The sequence below is a fragment of the Triturus cristatus genome, chromosome 4_2, assembly GCF_964204655.1.
Source record: "Triturus cristatus chromosome 4_2, aTriCri1.1, whole genome shotgun sequence".
Taxonomy (NCBI): Eukaryota; Metazoa; Chordata; class Amphibia; order Caudata; family Salamandridae; genus Triturus; species Triturus cristatus.
Genome location: NC_140586.1, coordinates 208,962,704 through 208,982,776, shown reverse-complemented (window position 1 = coordinate 208,982,776; position 20,073 = coordinate 208,962,704). Strand labels below are relative to the sequence as shown.

Here is a 20,073-nt window from a genome sequence, read left to right as displayed (position 1 = left end):
CACCCAATGCATCTTGCTCTCTGTCTTCTAATGCTATACCAATGGCATCCCCTTCTGCAGTTACAGAGTCCTGCGCTATGCAAGGCTCTGAAGGAGGCGGCCTTTATGGGACTCTCCACTGCCATCTAAGTCAATCAACTTCATCTAGTCCAAAGAGCATTGAATAACGATTATAGGTAGGCACGTTACACCCATAATGTGGAGGAAAATTATTATTGCTGTGGAACCCCCTATATGACTGGGGATAAGGGCGATAATTATCCACATTTTGGCGCAGAAATCGGGGACCCACTTCCTTCCAATCCAAATAAGGATTTTTTACTGGGATAGATTTTGAGTATGAGGTTGGGTCTCTTGGATAGAAATAACTGACGTAATGGGTGGAGATAATGTCCCCCCCTCTTGTTTCGTACCAGTCTCCGATGCACCTTACTGCTCTATGATCTTTAAAGTTTATAATTATCACATCCCCAGTTCTATCTTTGGGTCTTGATCCCACCCAGAATGCTCGTCTCACAGTCAAAATTTCTCCACTGACATGGGCAGGTAATGGTCTATTCTGCTCCAGCCATTGGATAGTTTTATTTTTTAAGGCATGATGATCCTCTCTGACCCCCTTTACAAGCTCTGGTACACCAGCCATAATAATGGTATAAGGGGCCGATTGTGGTGGTAAATCTACTATTCTTTTTGTTTCTCTAGGTAGCTGTGTGGGTGGCAACTTTCCCTTTTCGTTCCCAACTGCTTCGTTTACTGGTTGGGAGATTTTATCTGCTGGAAGATTTTTAGTGGGTCCTTTCTTATCCCCTTCCCTTTTATTGTTAGACTGGACGGTCTCCCTGTTTCCCTGACTATTGGCTAGAGAGGAGAATTTCTCCTTACTAGTTGTTGGTTTATTTGTTTTGAACAGAGCTTTTTTCCCCTGTATGCTAACTGCTGTTACAGGCACGGCGCTTGTCGAAGATTGTGATATTGACAAAATAGGAGGCATTATATGGTTACTACCAATGTTTTTGGCATAAGCGCTTTGCAATTCTATCAAGGCGGCAGTATTCCCTTCTATTTGACTACCCAAGCTATCTAGATGTGCATTTATCATTCGTGTTCTCTCTAACAAGGGGAGTAGAAGGGATTTCATCAAAACCTCTAATTTGTTGATGAGATCTGTTTCTAAATGTAAGGTATTTAAGGATCCTGAAAGATTAGAAATAGTGGGCGGATTGTTTATCTCTAAGAAGAGAGAGGGTCCTACCGACTCAGAGGATCTTGTGGAGTAGGGAGCAGAGGGACTGATTTTTTGTATTTTTGTTTGGGTTGTCACAGATGGAGATTTTTTTGTCACTACGATGCTGGTCTATGGTCGATGGAGAAACTGAGAATAATTTGGGGGAATTTGATAATCCAGATGTATTTGAACAAGGTGAAGAGGAATTTGTAAGAAGCACAGCGTTAGCGTTAGCGGTGGAAGGTATATCATCATCGTCCTCCACCCTTACCGCTATTGGGAGAGTGGAACCCTGTGCTAAGTCCAAGTGTGTCCTCCTTGGGGAAGCAACTTGGGCTAATAACCCCAGAGAAGAACGTTTCCCAGTTAATAAATCTAATGAAAGACGTTTCTCTATCTCAGCTATTTCTTTTTCAAGTACATTTGTTACCCTCTTAAAAAATTGATCAATTGTCCCAGTTGCAGTTCCATGTGATGTATTGACAGTTATGGTGCGGGATTTGCCCATTTGTGTAGACCTGGTAGAATACTAGTCAACAGAGATTGTACTGAGGGTTTCCAGGCATGAAAGAGTATAATTACAGAAGAAAAAAAAAAAAGTGATTCCTGTAAAATCTTTGAAAGGTCCAAACAGCGGTCGCAACGAATCCGGAGGACAGTCTTACCATATAGTAGATGTCAGGGGGGTGGCTCGTCCCGTCCCTCGTCGTCCTTTGACGGGCTTAGACGGCCCGCCCTTTGCCCGGGCTTAGCCCGGCGCCGCCCGCACGCGTCCCGCGACGCGGAGGAAGCGCCGGACTTTTAAGCGCCTCCTGGCGCGGGAAACGCTGTCAGCGGGTCTGCTGCCGCAGAGGATGATAGGATTTGTGGTCCGTCCCCGCTCGGCGGCCGCTGGTGGAAATGGCGGCGGCGGAGGACGAAGGGCAGCAGCGAGGCAGTAGGCACAAGGTGAGTGGCAGCACAGGCACGGAGGCACGTCCACGGGTCAGCAAAGAAAGGCCCACTCAGCCGAGGAAGCGCCGGACTTTTAAGCGCCTCCTGGCGCGGGAAACGCTGTCAGCGGGTCTGCTGCCGCAGAGGATGATGGGATTTGTGGTCCGTCCCCGCTCGGCGGCCGCTGGTGGAAATGGCGGAGGACGAAGGGCAGCAGCGAGGCAGTAGGCACAAGGTGAGTGGCAGCACAGGCACTGAGGCACGTCCACGGGTCAGCAAAGAAAAGCCCACTCAGCCGAGGAAGCGCCGGACTTTTAAGCGCCTCCTGGCGCGGGAAACGCTGTCAGCGGGTCTGCTGCCGCAGAGGATGATGGGATTTGTGGTCCGTCACCGCTTGGCGGCCGCTGGTGGAAATGGCGGCGGCGGAGGACGAAGGGCAGCAGCGAGGCAGTAGGCACAAGGTGAGTGGCAGCTCAGGCACTGAGGCACGTCCACGGGTCAGCAAAGAAAGGCCCACTCAGCCGAGGAAGCGCCGGACTTTTAAGCGCCTCCTGGCGCGGGAAACGCTGTCAGCGGGTCTGCTGCCGCAGAGGATGATGGGATTTGTGGTCCGTCCCCGCTCGGCGGCCGCTGGTGGAAATGGCGGCGGCGGAGGACGAAGGGCAGCAGCGAGGCAGTAGGCACAAGGTGAGTGGCAGCACAGGCACTGAGGCACGTCCACGGGTCAGAAAAGATGTAGTTGTGTTTCAAGATGACATTTTGGTGCACATGGATCCGCACATCAGGACTCATGAGGGATCCGGGAAGTCTAAGTTGGTCTTCTGTTGAGGTGAATGAAGTACCTGAGAATCTAATAAGAAATGATTTGTTCAATAAGTACAGTACATTTTTAGTATGTACTATATAAAAACATCCATAAATTATGCCAGTAATGTGGGTTGATGAAAATACATGTATTAAAGTGTACCAGAAGGAAACCTGTAATTAATGCGTCTGATCCCATATCCACCAAGCATCAGGGTTGTTGCTGGAACCAGGTGCTTGATTCACCATATTGTAAAAATTGTGGCCTAGCGCTATAATTTAGGCACATTCCTTGTGAAACTAAGCGTAAATGAACATGCCCGAGCCCATACATTACTTGCACTACATATGAATAGGTTCACAATAGTAGACCGCGTATGTTTCATTCAGCATGGACAAGGATGCCCTCAATGATTTCCAAATGTCTCTGGGGCATGCCGTCCTGGGAAGGGTTGTGGCGTAGGTTTCAGACCACTCCTCACAGAGAGTCATACCTTTGAGACAATCTTGGAAATGATGGGCTCTGCGAGTTCTCCCCCCCCTCCCCACCCCCATGCCATCGTCACCCTACGTTTGTCTAGCACTATTGCCATGGCAGTCAGTTTTCAATTTTTTTGGGGGCGTTTTTCACAAATCCAAGTAGCATTACACTGGGGGTTATCGGGAATTCATGTCTCGCCATGTGTTATTTGTCCCCAGAATGCAGCAACACCAGGACAGAGCCGTGCCATGTGTACAAACTCCGCTCCTTGAGCACCACACCTTTGGCACATGGTCTCATGCACAGACTCATATCTAGCTGTGGTCCGATGTCTTATGTAAAAATGTATTAAAATTCTATATTCACCATTAGGGGAAGCCTCCTTGGTTTGTTGGCAACATAATTTCCACATCATATTATCACTGTCTATTCCCAGGTCTACTGACCACAAAAATCGTGCCTGAGAGGCCTGCTTCTCTATCAGCCTTATTACTGTGTTATGTAGCCCGGTAATCAATGTAATTACTTTAGGAGAGTGTAGTACAATAGAAATCGCATGCCACTCTGTTGGCTCAGTAGGAAAAGCTGAGCAGATTCGGCATGTTGCATGGTATATCTTTCCATAAGTGATGGTATCCATAAGTATATTGGTGGTTTCTCCCACATATTCCTGATATGACTTACATTTGTGATCATTAAATAGATCCCTTAAGATGTTGATGTTTGGTGCGTAGTTGTGTCATTACTGTGGGCACACAATCTATCTGTAGTGGTGAATAGTGTTTGATGGGAATTAAGGGTGAGTAAAGCATCGGAACGGCACACATGGATGCCAGCCAGTACAAGGCCCATGTAGCACATTTTACCATATGGATCTCTTTAGAGGGTCTAGTAAAGTGTGGGTAGGGGCATTCTGTATTGGGAGCCGGTGTACCACACCCTTCAAGGGCAATGTGTGGCGCATGTCTGCTATTGTGCATCCAGTGATGGTTAAATTGCGCCTGGGGGACTAAGCAGTACACTTCAAAATGTGGCCCTGCAAAACCCCCTCTGTCGTGGTGAAGTATGTTCTAGCTTATTCTAGGCTGTTTGCCTGCCCATGCCAGTTTTATCATAAGTGTGTTGAGTAATAAACGTCTTGTGTAAAAGGATGGGGATATTTTGGAACAGATATAGTAGTGTTGGCAATATTATCGTCATCGGTGCTGTTCTGCCTGCTAGTTTGATCCATCTAACCACCCGTGTACTAAGGATCGCCATATACTTCCTATGGTTTATTGCAAAATTGTCTGTATATCAGTATGGTAGTGTATTCCCAGGGTCTGTCTGACATTGTAATGGATAGTCTTGTGTGGGCTGTGTTGTGGCGGACTTGGGGGGGAACCATGATCGATTTTGACCAGTTGATCTGAAGTCCAGACCAGCGTTCATATTGTATAATCTCTTTCATAATTGGATTTAAGTTCACCTCGTAATCTCCTATCACAAGCAAGGCATCAGCTGCATACATTGATAAAAGTGTATAACAAAATCCCAGGTTGATTTCCACCGCTGATTATGAAATTCTTGAAGGATGCATGCTAGGGTGCTCCATAGTGACAGCAAATAATATTTGGGAAAGGGGACATCCCTGCCGTGTTCTGCGACTAACCTGCAACACTGCTGATAGACCGCATTTTACCCGTACTTGGGCTAGAGGTTCTGTATATATCAGCTTGATCCACTTCAACATAGCACTCCTAAGGCCCATTCGTTTGAGCACTGAACAGAAAGTTCCATTTAACTGTGTTGAATGCCTTAGGTGCATCTAGAAAGGTGGACACCACCGGTAGGTTTGGGGCTATTTGATGTGTGAGAATAGCATGCATGCGTAAATTATCTGTGGTAGATTTACCCGGCATAAAACCCAGTTTATCCAGCCGCACCAAGTGTGGCAGTAGGGGCAACAGCCTGTTTGCTAATATCTTAGTCAATATCTTGCTGTCCATATTAATGACGGTATGACGTACAGTATACAGGGGGTTTATCTGGTTTAAGGAGAGTTATTACTATGGCTTCCCTTATGGATTGTGGGAGTCTCCCCACCATATAACCCTCGTCACAGACCTCCAGGAGCAGTGGAAAAAGCTCCTTAGCTCCTTTATAAAATTCGGCCAGGAGACCATCGCTGCCAGGTGCACTTCCATTTTTGAGCTGTTTAATGGTGGACATTATTTCTTCTATGGTAAACTGTTGGCATAATAGTGCTCGCTCTTCAGTTTCTAGCCAAGCTGATATCGTCCTCTCTAGGTATCTGTGTATGTCTGTGTAAGAAAGGGCCCTGTTTTTGCATGGTTGCCTCCCCTTTTTGCCAAACTGTTGATGTACTTTAACTGAATGTGCCCTGAGTTCCTGCCAACCAGGTACCCAGGGCCTATGTTCTTTCCCTAAACTGTACTGATGCAAAATCCAATTGAAAATGAAAAATGCACTTAGCAGGGGCGGTTGGTGCATAGGGGCGAATGGGGCGTTGCCCTACCAGCCTCTGCAGCAGCCTCAAAAGAAGTGCTCTCTGTCTGCCCCATGTGTCTATCACAACAATAGACAATATAGTCACAAACTACAACAATACAAATTAAATTCAATTGTCTGACTGACTTTTTTTTTCCATGGCACGGACGACGAGTCGACGACGAGGTCACAGCAGGTCAGAGACCTCCTGCTTGCATGTGCGGGCCGGGGCGAGGAATATTGCTCGCCCTGGAAGCACATGTGGAAAGAGTGATGTCAACATGAAGGGAGTGGCCAAAGAAAGCGGAAAATGCCTGGTTTCAAATGGGGCGCCTGTGCTGCGCCCCAGGCGTCTTCAGCATAGCGTCACTGAAATCAATGGCAAGGGGCAGGGCAGTGGGTGGCCTCACCGGAGCACGCCCCTTTCCTTCGCGCCAGTCCCAGGCCTCCTGATTGGACAATGGATGGGAGGCGGGAGCTTGTGCATTGCTCGGGACGGACACCGGCACCGGCGGCCACAGTCACAGCCCCGCACTGCACCACACTCTCCCTCCAGCCTCTCACACGCCACAGACTGGGATCGGATCATTCGGATGTGTTTCTGATCGATCGATGTTGTCACTTGGTAAGTGGAATCGCCTGTTACCACAGCAAGTAGTACACTATATAATGGCGTCACGACGAGTACATTCCTAAAATATTTGAATTTCGTACTCCTATGGTCTTTGTCAATGTTTTAGATGCAATAATACATATTGCGATTGAAACAATGCGTGGAGCATTACGTCACTACTAGTACCGAGCAGGCGCCAGAGAGGGGAGGCCCATCGTAGGCCCGAGGCACCCGGCGGAGCCACTCTCAGACCCAGGAAGAAGCAGCACACTAATATCAGCACGTGGAATCATCCCCCCCCCCCCCCGCAACTGGTGGTGCAGTTGTAAAACTGTCGGGGTGCAGCCGGATGACGGAAGAAAACTGCACATGCACGAAGCACTTAGAGACCGTCAGAGGCAGGTTCCATTTATAATGTGCTGAACTGTAAACATTAGCAGCAGGTCTATGTCTCTCATCCTTTTCACAGACGGCAGGCATCAGTGAGCAGCGCATGTGTTGTGCACTTACAGAAATTACTTGTGAGTAGAGGGTGCACTTCACACTGGTGAACGCTCTTTACACAAGAACGTCCTGCACCGTGTCTGCTTTAGAAAAATATGTAATACAGGGCGTGAGGGTGCCATGCACGTGATGCCTAAACTTATAGCAAGCACTGTGTTTACATTTACACCTTCATCGTCGAGCGGGTGCACTTTCAATTGTCCTTGTAAATACTCGTGACGTGCAGGCTTCTTGGCTCTTCCCAACACCAGAGATTCTTTTCACTGCAGCCAATGGATTAAAAGTTGGTATTTGGGTTTTGTTGGAAAGGGTACGGCGGGGGAGGCTAGAGCGGAGGGGGAAGGGGAAGGGCGGTTCCGTGGCAGAGAGCTTGAAGTCTTTTTAAAATGCTGGAGTTTTCTGTTTCCTTGGATTGCTGGTCCTGTTTTTGCTTTAAAACGCCAAACTTGCACTTCTTATCCTTTCATGTCTGGCACTTTGAGATGTCACAACGACAATCAGTATGTATGCAAGCATCGTGGCACCATTCTTATAAGGTAGGTAGTATTCTTGTAAGAGGCTTGGCTACCACCTTATACAGTTCTCTCCCCCCCAGGTTTGTGCTCCACTACTAGCCATTTGGCTTTCACGACGCGCAGGAAGACTTCCCTTTTCTCTTTTCTCGTTCTTTTATTATCAGAACAGCGAGTTTACCTCTGGTGAATCCATCAACCAATTCCACGTTATTTATTTCTTAGTTGTCGATTATCACCTCGGCGCAGATAGTTCTTTGTAGTCTAATCCGTCTCTCGCAGCGCGTGTTATCCCCAGGTACGTTTCCACGCACGCACCTACCGCCCACAGTGTCCCCTTTATCCGTAAATGTGTCTGCATTAAAAGCGGCAATGACTTGAAGTTGTGGCTTTTCTGCCGAGGATCTTAGCGTCTCTGCACATAAACAGGCTTTCTTGAGAGAGTGATGCCTCCTGCCTGCGTTCAAAGGTCTGGGGTGCTCACAAAGTCATCAGAAACGCATACATTTTGGGATACTTTTCAGTCGATTTAATTGAGAAGCAACCTTCTTCATCCCCGCCCACTTTACCACCTTCAGGCTTCATTACTGTCTCTATTTCCAGGTGACAAGGGAGATTCTGCTACAGCAGATAAAAATAAAGTCTCTCAGCGCAAATCTTGCAGGACAAGTGTCACCCTTGTGACTGTAAAGGTGGGCCCCAAGGATGCGTACTGAAAAGCATATCTGTGCATCCTACCAAATTATTGCACTCCGGGGCTTACATGAAGATAATTATGTTTTGACTCTAGTTTATCCAGCATTAAGCAGCCTGTGGGGAAAATAAGCAAAGTTATTTTAGCATGGTAATGTCAGATGCACATTTTGGTATTCACATCAGCCATGAGCAGCGCAAGTCAGGCTTGCTTGCTATGCTCGCTCGCCATAGTGCGCTCAGCCACAAATTGTGCGCCCTACCACTTTCAAATGTCACCAGCCGCCACTGGCACTTAGAGGGAATCTTAGAGATGCCCCCTGAAAAACGACCGAACTCTAGTGCCCAGACATGTTTCTGGACCCCTGGGTCAAGAACCTGCTGCTCTCTGGGGTCTGAAACAGTGCACATCCTGGGACGAGGTGCGAAGCCTCCTCACCCAGGATGGGCATGGTCCACGGAGGGCAAGCTTTAAAGGCTTGCCGCTTTTGTGAGCCTCCCCAGCCATTTGCAACTGGTCCCCACCGTTTCTGACCCCCACTTTGGGCTGTAGAATCGGTGGGCAAACCATGTGAAAAAGGAAGGTGTGCCCACCTTTGCCAACCATACCTCTCAGGTGGAGGAGGCGAGGTGAATCACAACTCTCAGTCCCCACCATCTTGCAGATGGGGGGACCCAGACAACCAGAGAGAGGCATATGCCCCCCTCCCACTGGAGGGTGGCATAATAGGGGGTGTACCCACCCCAAGGAAGAGACCCATTGGTTCTGACCTTTACCTACCTGTAACACACCTAAATATAGTATTTAGGGGCAACCCTGAACCTTGCCTTCTCAGACAAGAACCAACCACAAGAAGAAGGACTGAAGAAGCCATGCTGAACTAAGAAGAGGAGGACGCCCACTGACTTGGCCCCAGCCCTACCGGCCTGTCCTCACCTCGAACCAGCTCCAGCAAACTCCCGGTGTGTCCTGCAGCCCTCAAGACCTGGAGGACCTGTCCTGCCTTCCCAAACCAAGACTTTGTCTTCCGTGAGCACAGGATTGTTCCCCCACAGACTCTGGCTGCAGCTAAATCCGCGAGTCTGCACCCGATGCTCACGGCCCGAGTTTGAGTGGCCCAACACCATGAGGTGGTCTCCCCAGCGATACTGACCTGAGATCTGGTGATCGCTGCCTTGCCTCTAATCTCCAATCAACGACTGCAGCCCCTTTCTGGAGGATCTCCGCGACCGGAGCTGATAAGAAAAACCTGAAGCATAGAGACACCCCAGCAACCGACATCCCAGTGCCTTGGGTGGCTCATCTGACGGTATCCCAGCATCCCCAGGCATCCAAACTTACCTCTCCAACCGGTAGTCACCTCCAGAAGATCTTCGGCCCGAGCCTGCAGTGTTTGTTACAACCAGAGAATCCCCATTGAAATTACCAAGTCACCCGACGCGAAAACAGCACCCTGCACCCAGCCGCCCCTGTGCTACTGTGGGTGCACTTTGTGTGCTAACTCAGATCCCCCTTTGCCCTGAGCCTAACACCAGGAGCTTTGCTCCCACAACCGCGTGGCCTGCTTGTGAGCAGCCACCAACCGGAGGCCCCATATCCCCCCATTGGATAACATTGGGCCTCAGCCCTCTACACCCGGCTGCCCACGTGCCGCTGAGGGTGCTTGAAGAGTGCATTCTTGACCCTGGGGGAACCCTGGTGCTAACCCCAGAATACAAAATCCCACATCAAAGTACTTAACCGTATACCGATAACTTGATTTCCTCCCATAGAATTGCATTGACTGCTTTTCTTTGAAAAATCTTTTAAGTGTGGAGTTTTTTTGTATGAAAACGGGGAAAAACTGCAAATATACAAACACTGTATTACTTACCTTTTGTCTAGGAGATGTCCCAGTGTGATATCTAGGCATATCGCACTGGTTAGCAAAAGTAACTTAAAAAGTAATCCAAGAAGTAACGTGCACAGTAATCTGTAAAGTAACTGAAAAGTAATTTCGAACTGTTGACTTAGCTGTAAATCAACCAACTGCATTTGAACCTGTATTCAACTGTAAATCACTACATAAACCTTGTAACGTTTTAATTCAGTTACCTGCACCAGGCCTGGCTTGGTTCTAGAAATAAAATAACTAAATAATATTTTTTATATAAACAAATTGGTCGGAGTTCAGTCTTTGAGTGTGTGACACCATTTCTTGCCTGAGTTGGTAGTATAAATACTTAACACTACCCTCTGATAAAGCCTTACTGCTCACCCACACTACCACAAATAGGGAGTAAGGTGCTATCTACTTTTACCTCTGCCTACCTTTGGGGTTCCACTGGACTCTGTGGAAACTATACCTTACTTTTGTATAGTATATACAGAGCCAGCTTCTTGCAGTCTGGGATTCACTCCCTTGATCTGGAGCTGTATATGTCTTTATAGAAGTTGGCAAATGCCTCTAATATGTTATCGTGGTCATGCTCAGTGTTGCATCCAGATGTGTGTATGCGTGTTATATAGTTTGCTTCCCATTGAGGTTTTAATAATGTAGCCAGGGTGTGTCCTGATCTGTCTCCTTCCCCATGTTTTCTTTCCAGACTATGGTTACTCAAGAAGTTCAATACTCTCTCTGCCTCTTCTTTAAATGGAGTAAGTTTGTAGTGCATGGTACCCAGGACTGTTTTGTCATGAGTGACGTCATAGTTTCACTCGGACTCATGTAATTCCTGCTCCAACTTTGTCAATCTTTTTCTAATCGTTTTCAGGATGCCATTCGCCTTAGCCATACATTCCCCTCTGACCACAACTTCCAAGGCTTCACATAAAGTCACTGTAGAGGTGACCGATCCTCTGTTTATCTTTAAATAATCTTTGGTGATCCGTCTTATTTTCTCCTTGAACCCACAGTCTAGGATGTTTCTGGGCTGAAGGTGCCGCATATATGCCTGCCACCAATCCCTAGCTATTGTCAATGTTAACATAACCAGAGAATGGTCAGATAGTGTTCTTGGGACGTGGTCTATCTCCATTAACCATCCTGACACATCTCTGGAACCCAGCCAAGAGGAGATGCATGAGGAGGAGTTATGTACCGTGGAGTAAAACGTGCATTCCCACCTTGTCAGGGTGTCTCAGCCTCCATAAGTCTGAGGTTGTATTGTTGGAAAATGTCTAATAGTGCTTTGCGGGATCTGTTTTTTCTTCTTTCCAGTCAGTGCAATCTTGCTCTGTAATGAGTGATTTTATGGTCATCCCCATCCCCCACCCTGTCTACATTTGCGACAATTATCCAAGCCTCGCACATTCCATGTTTCCAGTTTTAATGGACACAGGTGGCTGCCCTGTTTGCTACCTACAGTCTGTTGTCAACAGGTGTATCTCGTTGATTGGCACCATCTGGACTTTTGTAATGGCGTGCTAGTTTCACATTTCTCTGCCTTTGCTTGAAGTCCCTCCCACTTCCACACCAGGACCCGATCACCGAGTGACATCCCTACAAACCCTGTCTCCAACAACACAAACGATAAACCAAAGTAACTGAAAGCATAGCAAACCAGTTTGCATTTATGCATAAAGCCAGTGGCGGCCAGAGCAGTAAGTCTTTATACCTGTATCTATTAAAGGATTTTTAGCATAGAAAGAAATGAATTATCTCAGCAACAGTGTATACATAACCTCCTCCGCAAGACATGCATTATCCTCAGGATCGTTCATCAAACCCCGGCCAGCTATTTCCAGATTCATCAGAAGGAGAACTGGGATTCGGAGAGGCAGCACACTGTTGAGACAGTGCACCCAAAGTTCCTTATACCAGGTGGTGGTGTCCTCATTCAACCTCTTTGACTGATGGTCTGCTGTCTGAGTTATCACAGGGCGAAGGGGTTCCTTGAGTTGTCATGTTTCTGGAGGAAAGCGATGGCATCGTTTGGTACTGTGTAAACCTACGCCTTGCCTTTCCATGTGAAGCTGAGTCTTGCGGGTTATAACATAGCAATTGTTATGCCGTGCCCTTGGAGATTTTTCTTGATGGGGAGGAATTTTTTTAGGCTTCTTGTACTAATTGTTTGAAGTCAGGGAAAAACAAAAGGCGCATATCTTCGAATTGAATCTCCTTTGCTCTTTTGGCCAATCTTAATAGACGATCCCTGTTTCGATAATTCAAGAACATAGTGATGATGGGCCGTAGTGGTGCTCCTCGTATCGGTCTGAGGGTGAGGGATCTATGGGCTCTCTCGATTACTAACATATTCAGGAAGCTAACTGAACGAAAAACTGTTATCAAGTTTTCAATGTAGTCTTCAGTGCGGCCCATCGCTGTTGCTTTCAAAATTCCAAAATGGGGTTATAGTTTGCTTCCAAATCTTAATTTTTCAGCTTGATGCGATGGAGTTCTTCTTGCATTTCTTTAACAGTTTTGGACTGCTGTATGTGATCCTCCTCTATGTTTGAGATTCTTTACTCGGCAGGGGCAATGCAGGAGTGTTTGTCCAGGCGGTCCTTCATGACTTCCATTCTGTGTGTTAAGGGGTCCGTTTTAGAGTCTGTTAAGGTGCGGCTCGATTCATCTGAGTAATAGGGTCTCTTAACATCCCCCGACGAAAGGGGTTCACTGTCAGATGCGTCTTCCTGGGAAGGGCGGATATATTGTGTCAGGTCCTTGATGTTAAGTATTTTTCTTGGCATCAAATAGTAGCCTGGATCTTTTAGTATTTATCTTTCCCCATGGTAAGCAGTCAAAGAGCAAAAATTAGTTTGGGTCCTCAATAATTAAGATCTGCTTTGCGCCCCTCAAGCGTCGAGTCTGTAGCAAGGCGCTGGCCGTGTTTATGGTAGAGCACGCACACAGAGCTGGCAGTGACTTATATCCAAACAAGCCCAAGCAGGGGGCCCAATATCATTGTAGCTAGTGTGCCAGCCGGTCACTCCAAGGTGATTTTTGCTCCATGTTATTAGGCGAATGTTCCAGTTCATCATGATCCATGATGCACTCAGTGTATCCTAGCAGCTCTGTCTCCCCCTAGTCAGCGGTCTCTCAAGCCATGAACTGGAGGCTTGCATTCCTCCTCAGCTCCCGGGATCAGCTTGACTTTGCGTCTCCTCGCGGCCCCACGAGCCAACAGCAGGATTGCCTTTGCAGAAGACCCTGGAACCTGTGCCACCAGCAAGGTTTAGTTTGGTTCTGCCCTCCGATCGCTAGGTTATTTGTGAGGCAGTGTGACTCTTCCCCACAGATGGGGGTGGATAAACAGTGCTCTGCAATCACACTCCGTGTCTCCGCTCTTCTTCCAGGCCCGACTGACCTCCCATCTGCAGTGCAGTCGCTTCCAATTGATCTTTGCCTTTGGATGCTTCCCAGCCTCTGGTTGCTGTAGAGTTCTCCAATGTCTTGAACAAGGAAGCTCACAGCTCCCTTGTCCGACCAGCAGCCGTGCACAGCCGTCTAATTTGTTGCATCCTGTCAATCTCGCCCGTTGCCTACCATGCAAGGTTGAGTTGGCATGCTGGCCGCAGCTCGGGTTAACCTTCTCCAGCTGGCCGTCTCCTGGCCAGGTGCTGTAATCTTTTCTGTAGCTGTCTGTTTCGATAGTGGCAGATAAGGCGGTACGTGTACATTGTAGGAGGTATTAATGCGTCTACAGGAATAATTATTTAGGATTATTGCTCCGGCCATCTGAGCTTTTTTAGTTTCCTGCCATCTTGTTGCTCTGCCTGGCAACGCCCCCCTCAAAGAAAAAAAACAAGCTCTCTAATTATCGATATAACCTTAATCTGCAAAACAGAACACACAAAAAACTGATGAAATATAGCTCAAATATCTTCAGACCTCTTTAACTAGTCTTAGACAGTAGAAATAGTTTGAAACATTAGTTGCATGCAATTAGGACACGTTAAGTTGTTTCTGTACGGGCGATAAGCCTCCAGGATCCCTTAAACAGGATTCTTCTTAGGGACCTGCGTTCCTCACCCTCATGGGTCTTTATGGCCTTTTTTGAAACGTTAAGGCCTTGTAGACGGACTGTGTCTGAAGATTCCCAGTCAGAATACTTCTCGTCAATCCTCCAATGGCCAGATTACAGCCCTTTTGCTGCTGTTCTGGACTCTGCCTCCATTTTCACCTTGATACACCATTGACAAGTCCTGGCGGCTGTCTTTCAGTTATTTTTGTCTGGGCCATTTAATTGTCATGATACAGCGGACTAAGGAAAGTACTGTCTAGGATTTCCAGGGCCTTCCACTACTGGGTGGCGCTTGTCTGTACTGCTGTGCTGTCCCTGAGCAGGTTCTGCCCATGTGCATGTCTGTGTGTCTCTGTGTCCTATGGTGTATGTTGCCGGCTTGATGGAGATTGCTCTGTGGGCGGTCTGACCTTACCTGGCAACCTGCCTCCACCTAGGTTTTGTGAACAGATCTCACAATGGGACGTCTGGCCCTCTCTCATTTGATGCGATATCTTGGCTTGGGCTCAACCCTTCCCAGGCCTTGGTTGAAGTTTGTGTTTTGTACCAGGACTTCTCTACAGATCTTCATTCTGTTATCTTGTGGGTAAAGCGCTTCCTGGAGTATTGTTTCCTCTGTCCATGTCAAATGTGTCTGACAGGACTTATCAGGGAGTTCAGGGTGCCTCTTGTGCTAGTAATGATCTGTTTTCTGTCCTCCCAAGGGAGTCCACGTAACTTGGTATTATCCAACTCTCCTATTGGCCTGTATCTGGATGGAGAAAGATGTCTATATGCTCGGAGACCACAGGTGCGCATGGCAGACAGGCTCTGGTCATGATTTAGGCAGTTTATGTGTTCGAACCAGTGCTTTAAATGGAGATACTCACAAGTACAGAATATCTGCACTTCTTTAATTCGAAAAGGAGAGTACCTACACTTCTCAGCACTGCTTTACTATAAATAATGGGAGAGCACCAGCTCTTTTCAGAGGAAAACCAGTACTCTGGATGGTGAGTACCAGCACCTCCTATATTTCCGTTTAAAGCACTGGTTAGGACTTCATGCTTTAACTGATTTGTGATGGGTTAAAATGTCTAGGGCATGGCTTTCCCCTGACTCGGTAGGACTGAGAACCATGAGCACAATAGTCGCTATGGGTGATGTCCTGTACTTTTTGCACACCTGGATCTCTTTCAGCATTTAACACACTCATACACGGTTCACTTTGTTTTTCACACTGCAAACATTGCAATCAGAAAAAAACAGAATTCAGTAAAGTATAAAACTTGTTGTAGGAGACCATGTTGGTTGTTCGTTGGCATCTGTATGAATAATCTTAGTGTACCTTGCAAAGCTTTAGATGATTCCGAGACATACTTTTGTGGGGTACAGCCATCCTTGTTGATGCCTCCAAATGCACATCAGTGAATAAATTCAACAGAAGTGAACCACGCTTCAGTGCAAAAAAAATGGGTGACATGGGTCCCAAATATTTAGGGTGGTACATCTGCAGACTTTTATGATGGAATGCAGTAAAACTGAGCACTAGCGTTCATGGTGCCCTTACAGGACATGTTTGCTCAATGTTGGGTCAGAAGGGCCTGAATCATTATAGGTCATCACCTTAACCACTGATTAAGCAAAGTATTACCTTTGACAATCCTATGAAAATTCATGTCATGTGTTTATGCCGAAAGGCATGGAACTAACTCTTGTTTCCTCATCACGCACCACTGGCAAAGGATCTGTATAGTCTAAAGAAGAGAAGCTTGAGGTGTGTGGATACATATAGCTTCCGGCATGTCCATGGCGACCGCAACCTGGCATGAGTGAACTAAGTGATCTTGTTTTTTTGGTTGTGGGTGACATCTTAGATAGAGGAACAGGGAATCCAACCTTACTCAATCTAGTGACAGAACAGTCCTAGTTCCTTAGTGCTTCAAAAACTGTCAATCAGAAGTGAGACAAAAACTGGAGTTCAAAGATTTTTTTATTTTGGGCATATTTTCAGACCATACTTCTAAAAGGAGTACATCTGTTTTCCTTCCTGCTCTTATAAGTTCCAATTGGATCCCTTTGGTGTATGTCCTGCCCAGTTTACCGTGCTGTATCTTTCTTGCCTGTGAAACATTTGTGTGAATCTTCTGCGAATCAATGCATCCGGCATTTTTAGGTCGAGTCTAGGTAGCACGCATGCGCTGTTCTGCAAGACATGCTGTATCTACTGTATCAGCTAAAGGCATGCCCATTGCTTATGATTGGTTCCTTCCTGTGCCTTTCAAAATGTGTTTCTTTTGTGTGGTGAATTGGCTGATTTGTCGCACCTTTTGGTGTGTTTATCACGCCCTTGGTGACTACCCCTTGTACATGTGTTATGTCTCCTGGGTTCATTTGTTGTTTTCAAAGGTCTATTTTCTTTATGTTAAATTTGCCTTGCCTCAGGATGAAGCAACATCCCTTAAGCCGACGCTTACCTGATGGCACATTCAATTTTTTCTTTCCTCACAACGCAACCACACTGCGAGATACCACGCCCCCTTGTAGGAGACGGCGCTGAGAGCGCGGCCAGCAGATGGCACTTTCATATTTATTAACTTGTTTTTTAGGTCTCGCCTGACCCAGCGCATGCGCTGGTCTGGCGAGACTTATTGAGAGGGCTCCAAAAAGCGCTACCAGGCCAGCCTAGAGCTACAGTGCATGTGCGCGGGCGCGCGCGCCGTGCTTTACCGCAATTACTTTCACTTTTGCGGCCGCTTTGATATTTGATCGCGATTACTTTCACTTTCGCGGCCTCTTGGCATAGCCAATAGGTCTCGCTTTTGGGACCTTATAAGTATTTTGTTATGCAACTGTTGCATGGCTAAACACTTATAAGGTCCCAAAGGCGAGACCTATTGGCTAAGCCAATGCTTGTATTACTGTGTTACCTGCTCCTCCGGCCGCCATGCGCATAACTTTATGTGCACGGGCATCATGCTTTGTTTCAGCACAGGACCCGGTTTTCTTTAGCAAAACCAATAGTAAGTCTTGCAAATTCGACATCTACTGCATTGCATATTCTTGTTTAATTTGGTACCTAAATGCAGATGTCTGTCTTGACCTTTTGTCTATCTCTCTCTCTCTCTCGTGTCTCCTCATCACAGGCCCTTTGGACAAGCGCTGCGGCCTCTGCTGGACTCTGTTCAGATCCAACCTCCCAGCGGGGGGACCTTCAACCAACATGGTGGACAGAGCTAACTGGGAAGGCAGACCACTACACCCCTTTTAACACCATGAACTTTGAATTTTTATCTTGAGCCCGATTTAATGTTGTTGTCGGGTGACCTTGGTATTGTGTAAATAGCTACTTTTTGGGAATAGGGTAGTGATCTGTGAAGGTGGAAGGGAGTGGGAAGAGGTGGTATGGGTGAGTACTGTATGGTGAAATTGAGTTTTCCAGAGCAGGGCATAGGTCCCAGTGGCTCACACTAGAATTTGTGAAGCAAGCATGCACCTTGAGTTCATGTACCTTTGCAGGGTCGGACTACGGCTGAAAATGGGCCCGGGCACCAATTAATAGTGACCCCCATTAGTAAATTAAATAGCTAGAAAAGGGGCCCGTGTTGGCAAATTGGAGAAGTTTTGAACTTGTAAAGGCAAGCTGTATTAGTGTTTTTTTTCATGGTATTGACGACTGCATGTATTTGAGCTTGCTGCAGGCAATGTTTGTTTTAATATATGAGAAATAAGCAGTAAAAACCGTCCCAGCGGACCTAAAATGGGCCTGACCAGTGGGGTCAATGTGCGTGCCAAAAACCAGCAAACCACTGACCGGTCAGACCAGCCCTTCAGCAATGCCTGATTGCCCTGAAGGCGAGTCCGATCCTCTGTTTTAGAGTCGGGGTCCCAAGACCTGAGCTCGACTGGTGCCTATTCAGTCCCTAAGGATGCTCCTGGCAAAGGCAGAGGCCTTATGGAGGGCAGTAGGGCCACATCAATGTTGTTCAAAGGGGGGTTTGGATTATTAACTCATGCTCTGTAGGGGACGTGATGCAGAATATACCTCATGTTAAGGAGCTCTCACTAATATCTCCCGCACCAGAACTCTCTGTATCTCCGCACGCAGTTAAATCCAAACTTGACAAAACAACTGATGTAAATGTAGTCTGTCACAACTGTAAGGAGGCATACAAAGGACTATTATTCAGAAAGCCAAAACGACTGACTTAGAGGTCATCCACTGAATGTCAAAATAAGTCTCAAAACCCAAACAGATATCACCAAACAAACATTCTGGAATGACTGCTGACGATTGTTTGAGATGCCGGGTAAGAGAACTGTATTTAACCTCTCTTCTGACTGGCTCCTTTAAAGTCACTCATTGTTCGGTGGTATTAATGCACATTTCTTCATTTTAATTATGCACTTATATCTCAGTGTCTCTTCGCCACATGTGTTTACCCTCAGGGCACAACCACCACAGACCATGAAAAGGTGTTTCACCTCACGAGGCTCACTAAACTCTAGCTTATTAGTAAGGTTGCAAAAAGATCAAAATGCGGCTGACCACGGTTCAGCACATCAAATCCCAGGTGAATATAGACAGTAGCAAAGTCTGTGCAACTACTTCCAGAGCCTGCCGCACTTCCGCTCCACTAGAAACCAGATAAGCAAACTTTGTGCAAAAGGGAAGGTGCACCAAAACAGTCAATTAACTCCAAATGTATCCTAAAATATCTTTATTGTTGTAAAAGGTAAGAATTGGACATCAGCCAACGTGTTTCGTTCCACAGCTGGAACTTCATCAGGGCTTGGCTATTTAGATCAAGGCACGGTCTGCCTGTGTAATCGAACCAAGGCTCTCATACAATATATAAATAGAAGATATCCTGAGATCTCAAGTAATAATTATAATGCACTTGTAAATTCTGCGACTTCGTTCAATACCCCACAGTCATGGAAACCTTGGTAGTGGCTCAAATCATCAACATCAATTGAATGCAATTGTGAGGTGAACAACATCATTCAACACCCAACAATGCTGGTGGCCTCTGTAATGGCCAGTATCCTTAGTCAGATACAGCGACGGCAGCAGCGCTTCCTCATCCGAAGGTTTATAAGCACTGGTATTTGCTGTTGGATAGTTTAACAAATGATAAGTGAATCCCTTTTAAGGTAATTAGTTTTGCGGATCTTTGTTGGTTGTACCCTGAGAACACAAATTTCTGCGAAACATGTATTTTTATCTGATGCAAATTAAGACTTATGATCATAAGTACGAATTAAATAAATATGGATTATTAACAGTGGAAAAACAAACCATGTTATATTAGTCAGTTTGGCTTTTGAATAATAGTGATCTGCGTGCCTCCCTCCTGTTCTGATAGAGTGTGCAGTAGTACTATGATCCCTTTAAACCAACCGGAAAATAGTTAATACTTCCAAACACTGATTTATGAACCTCTCTGTCTCTCACCTTCATTAGTGCAAGGCTCACATATTGCCAAACTGCCCTGCTGAGCGTGTGAGATCTGTGCAACCTCAGACATAGCTCTGTCTTGAGGACTAGGGCTATAGTAGCCTTGTAATGTAAAAGCTACGTCTAGGTCTCCGCTTAGGCTCGCACAGACCATGGACTGTTGTTGGTCTGAGTGTGTAACCATCTCTTCTTAGCACGTGCTCTTCCTACCGCTGACATCTAGTGTTGGGGTTGGGTGTTTGCAACTGGTTATTCTGTGAAGAAGTCTTTCCAGTCACAAGTTATAGTGAAGCCTCTATTAGCTGGCAATGTTGCATGGGCATTAGCTACATTATTAGATGTTTTTTTCCCACCATTTGGGTCTGGATGTGTACCGATCGGTCCCTGTCGGACCTCTTTGACCCTTCCATTCCCTTTGTCCCGTAACGGTCT

General features: G+C 46.6%; 1 protein-coding gene across 1 annotated transcript in view; it reads left to right on the top strand.

Moving 5' to 3' along the window:
- Positions 1-19,468, top strand: part of DESI1 (desumoylating isopeptidase 1) — a 71,573-nt gene extending 52,105 nt beyond the window's left edge. Inside the window, exon 6 of the mRNA XM_085601210.1 lies at positions 17,327-19,468. Coding sequence (XP_085457336.1) covers positions 17,327-17,420 — 94 coding nt within the window. The 3' untranslated portion in view covers positions 17,421-19,468. The remainder of the gene's footprint in view (positions 1-17,326) is intronic.
- Positions 19,469-20,073: the final 605 nt, after the last annotated feature.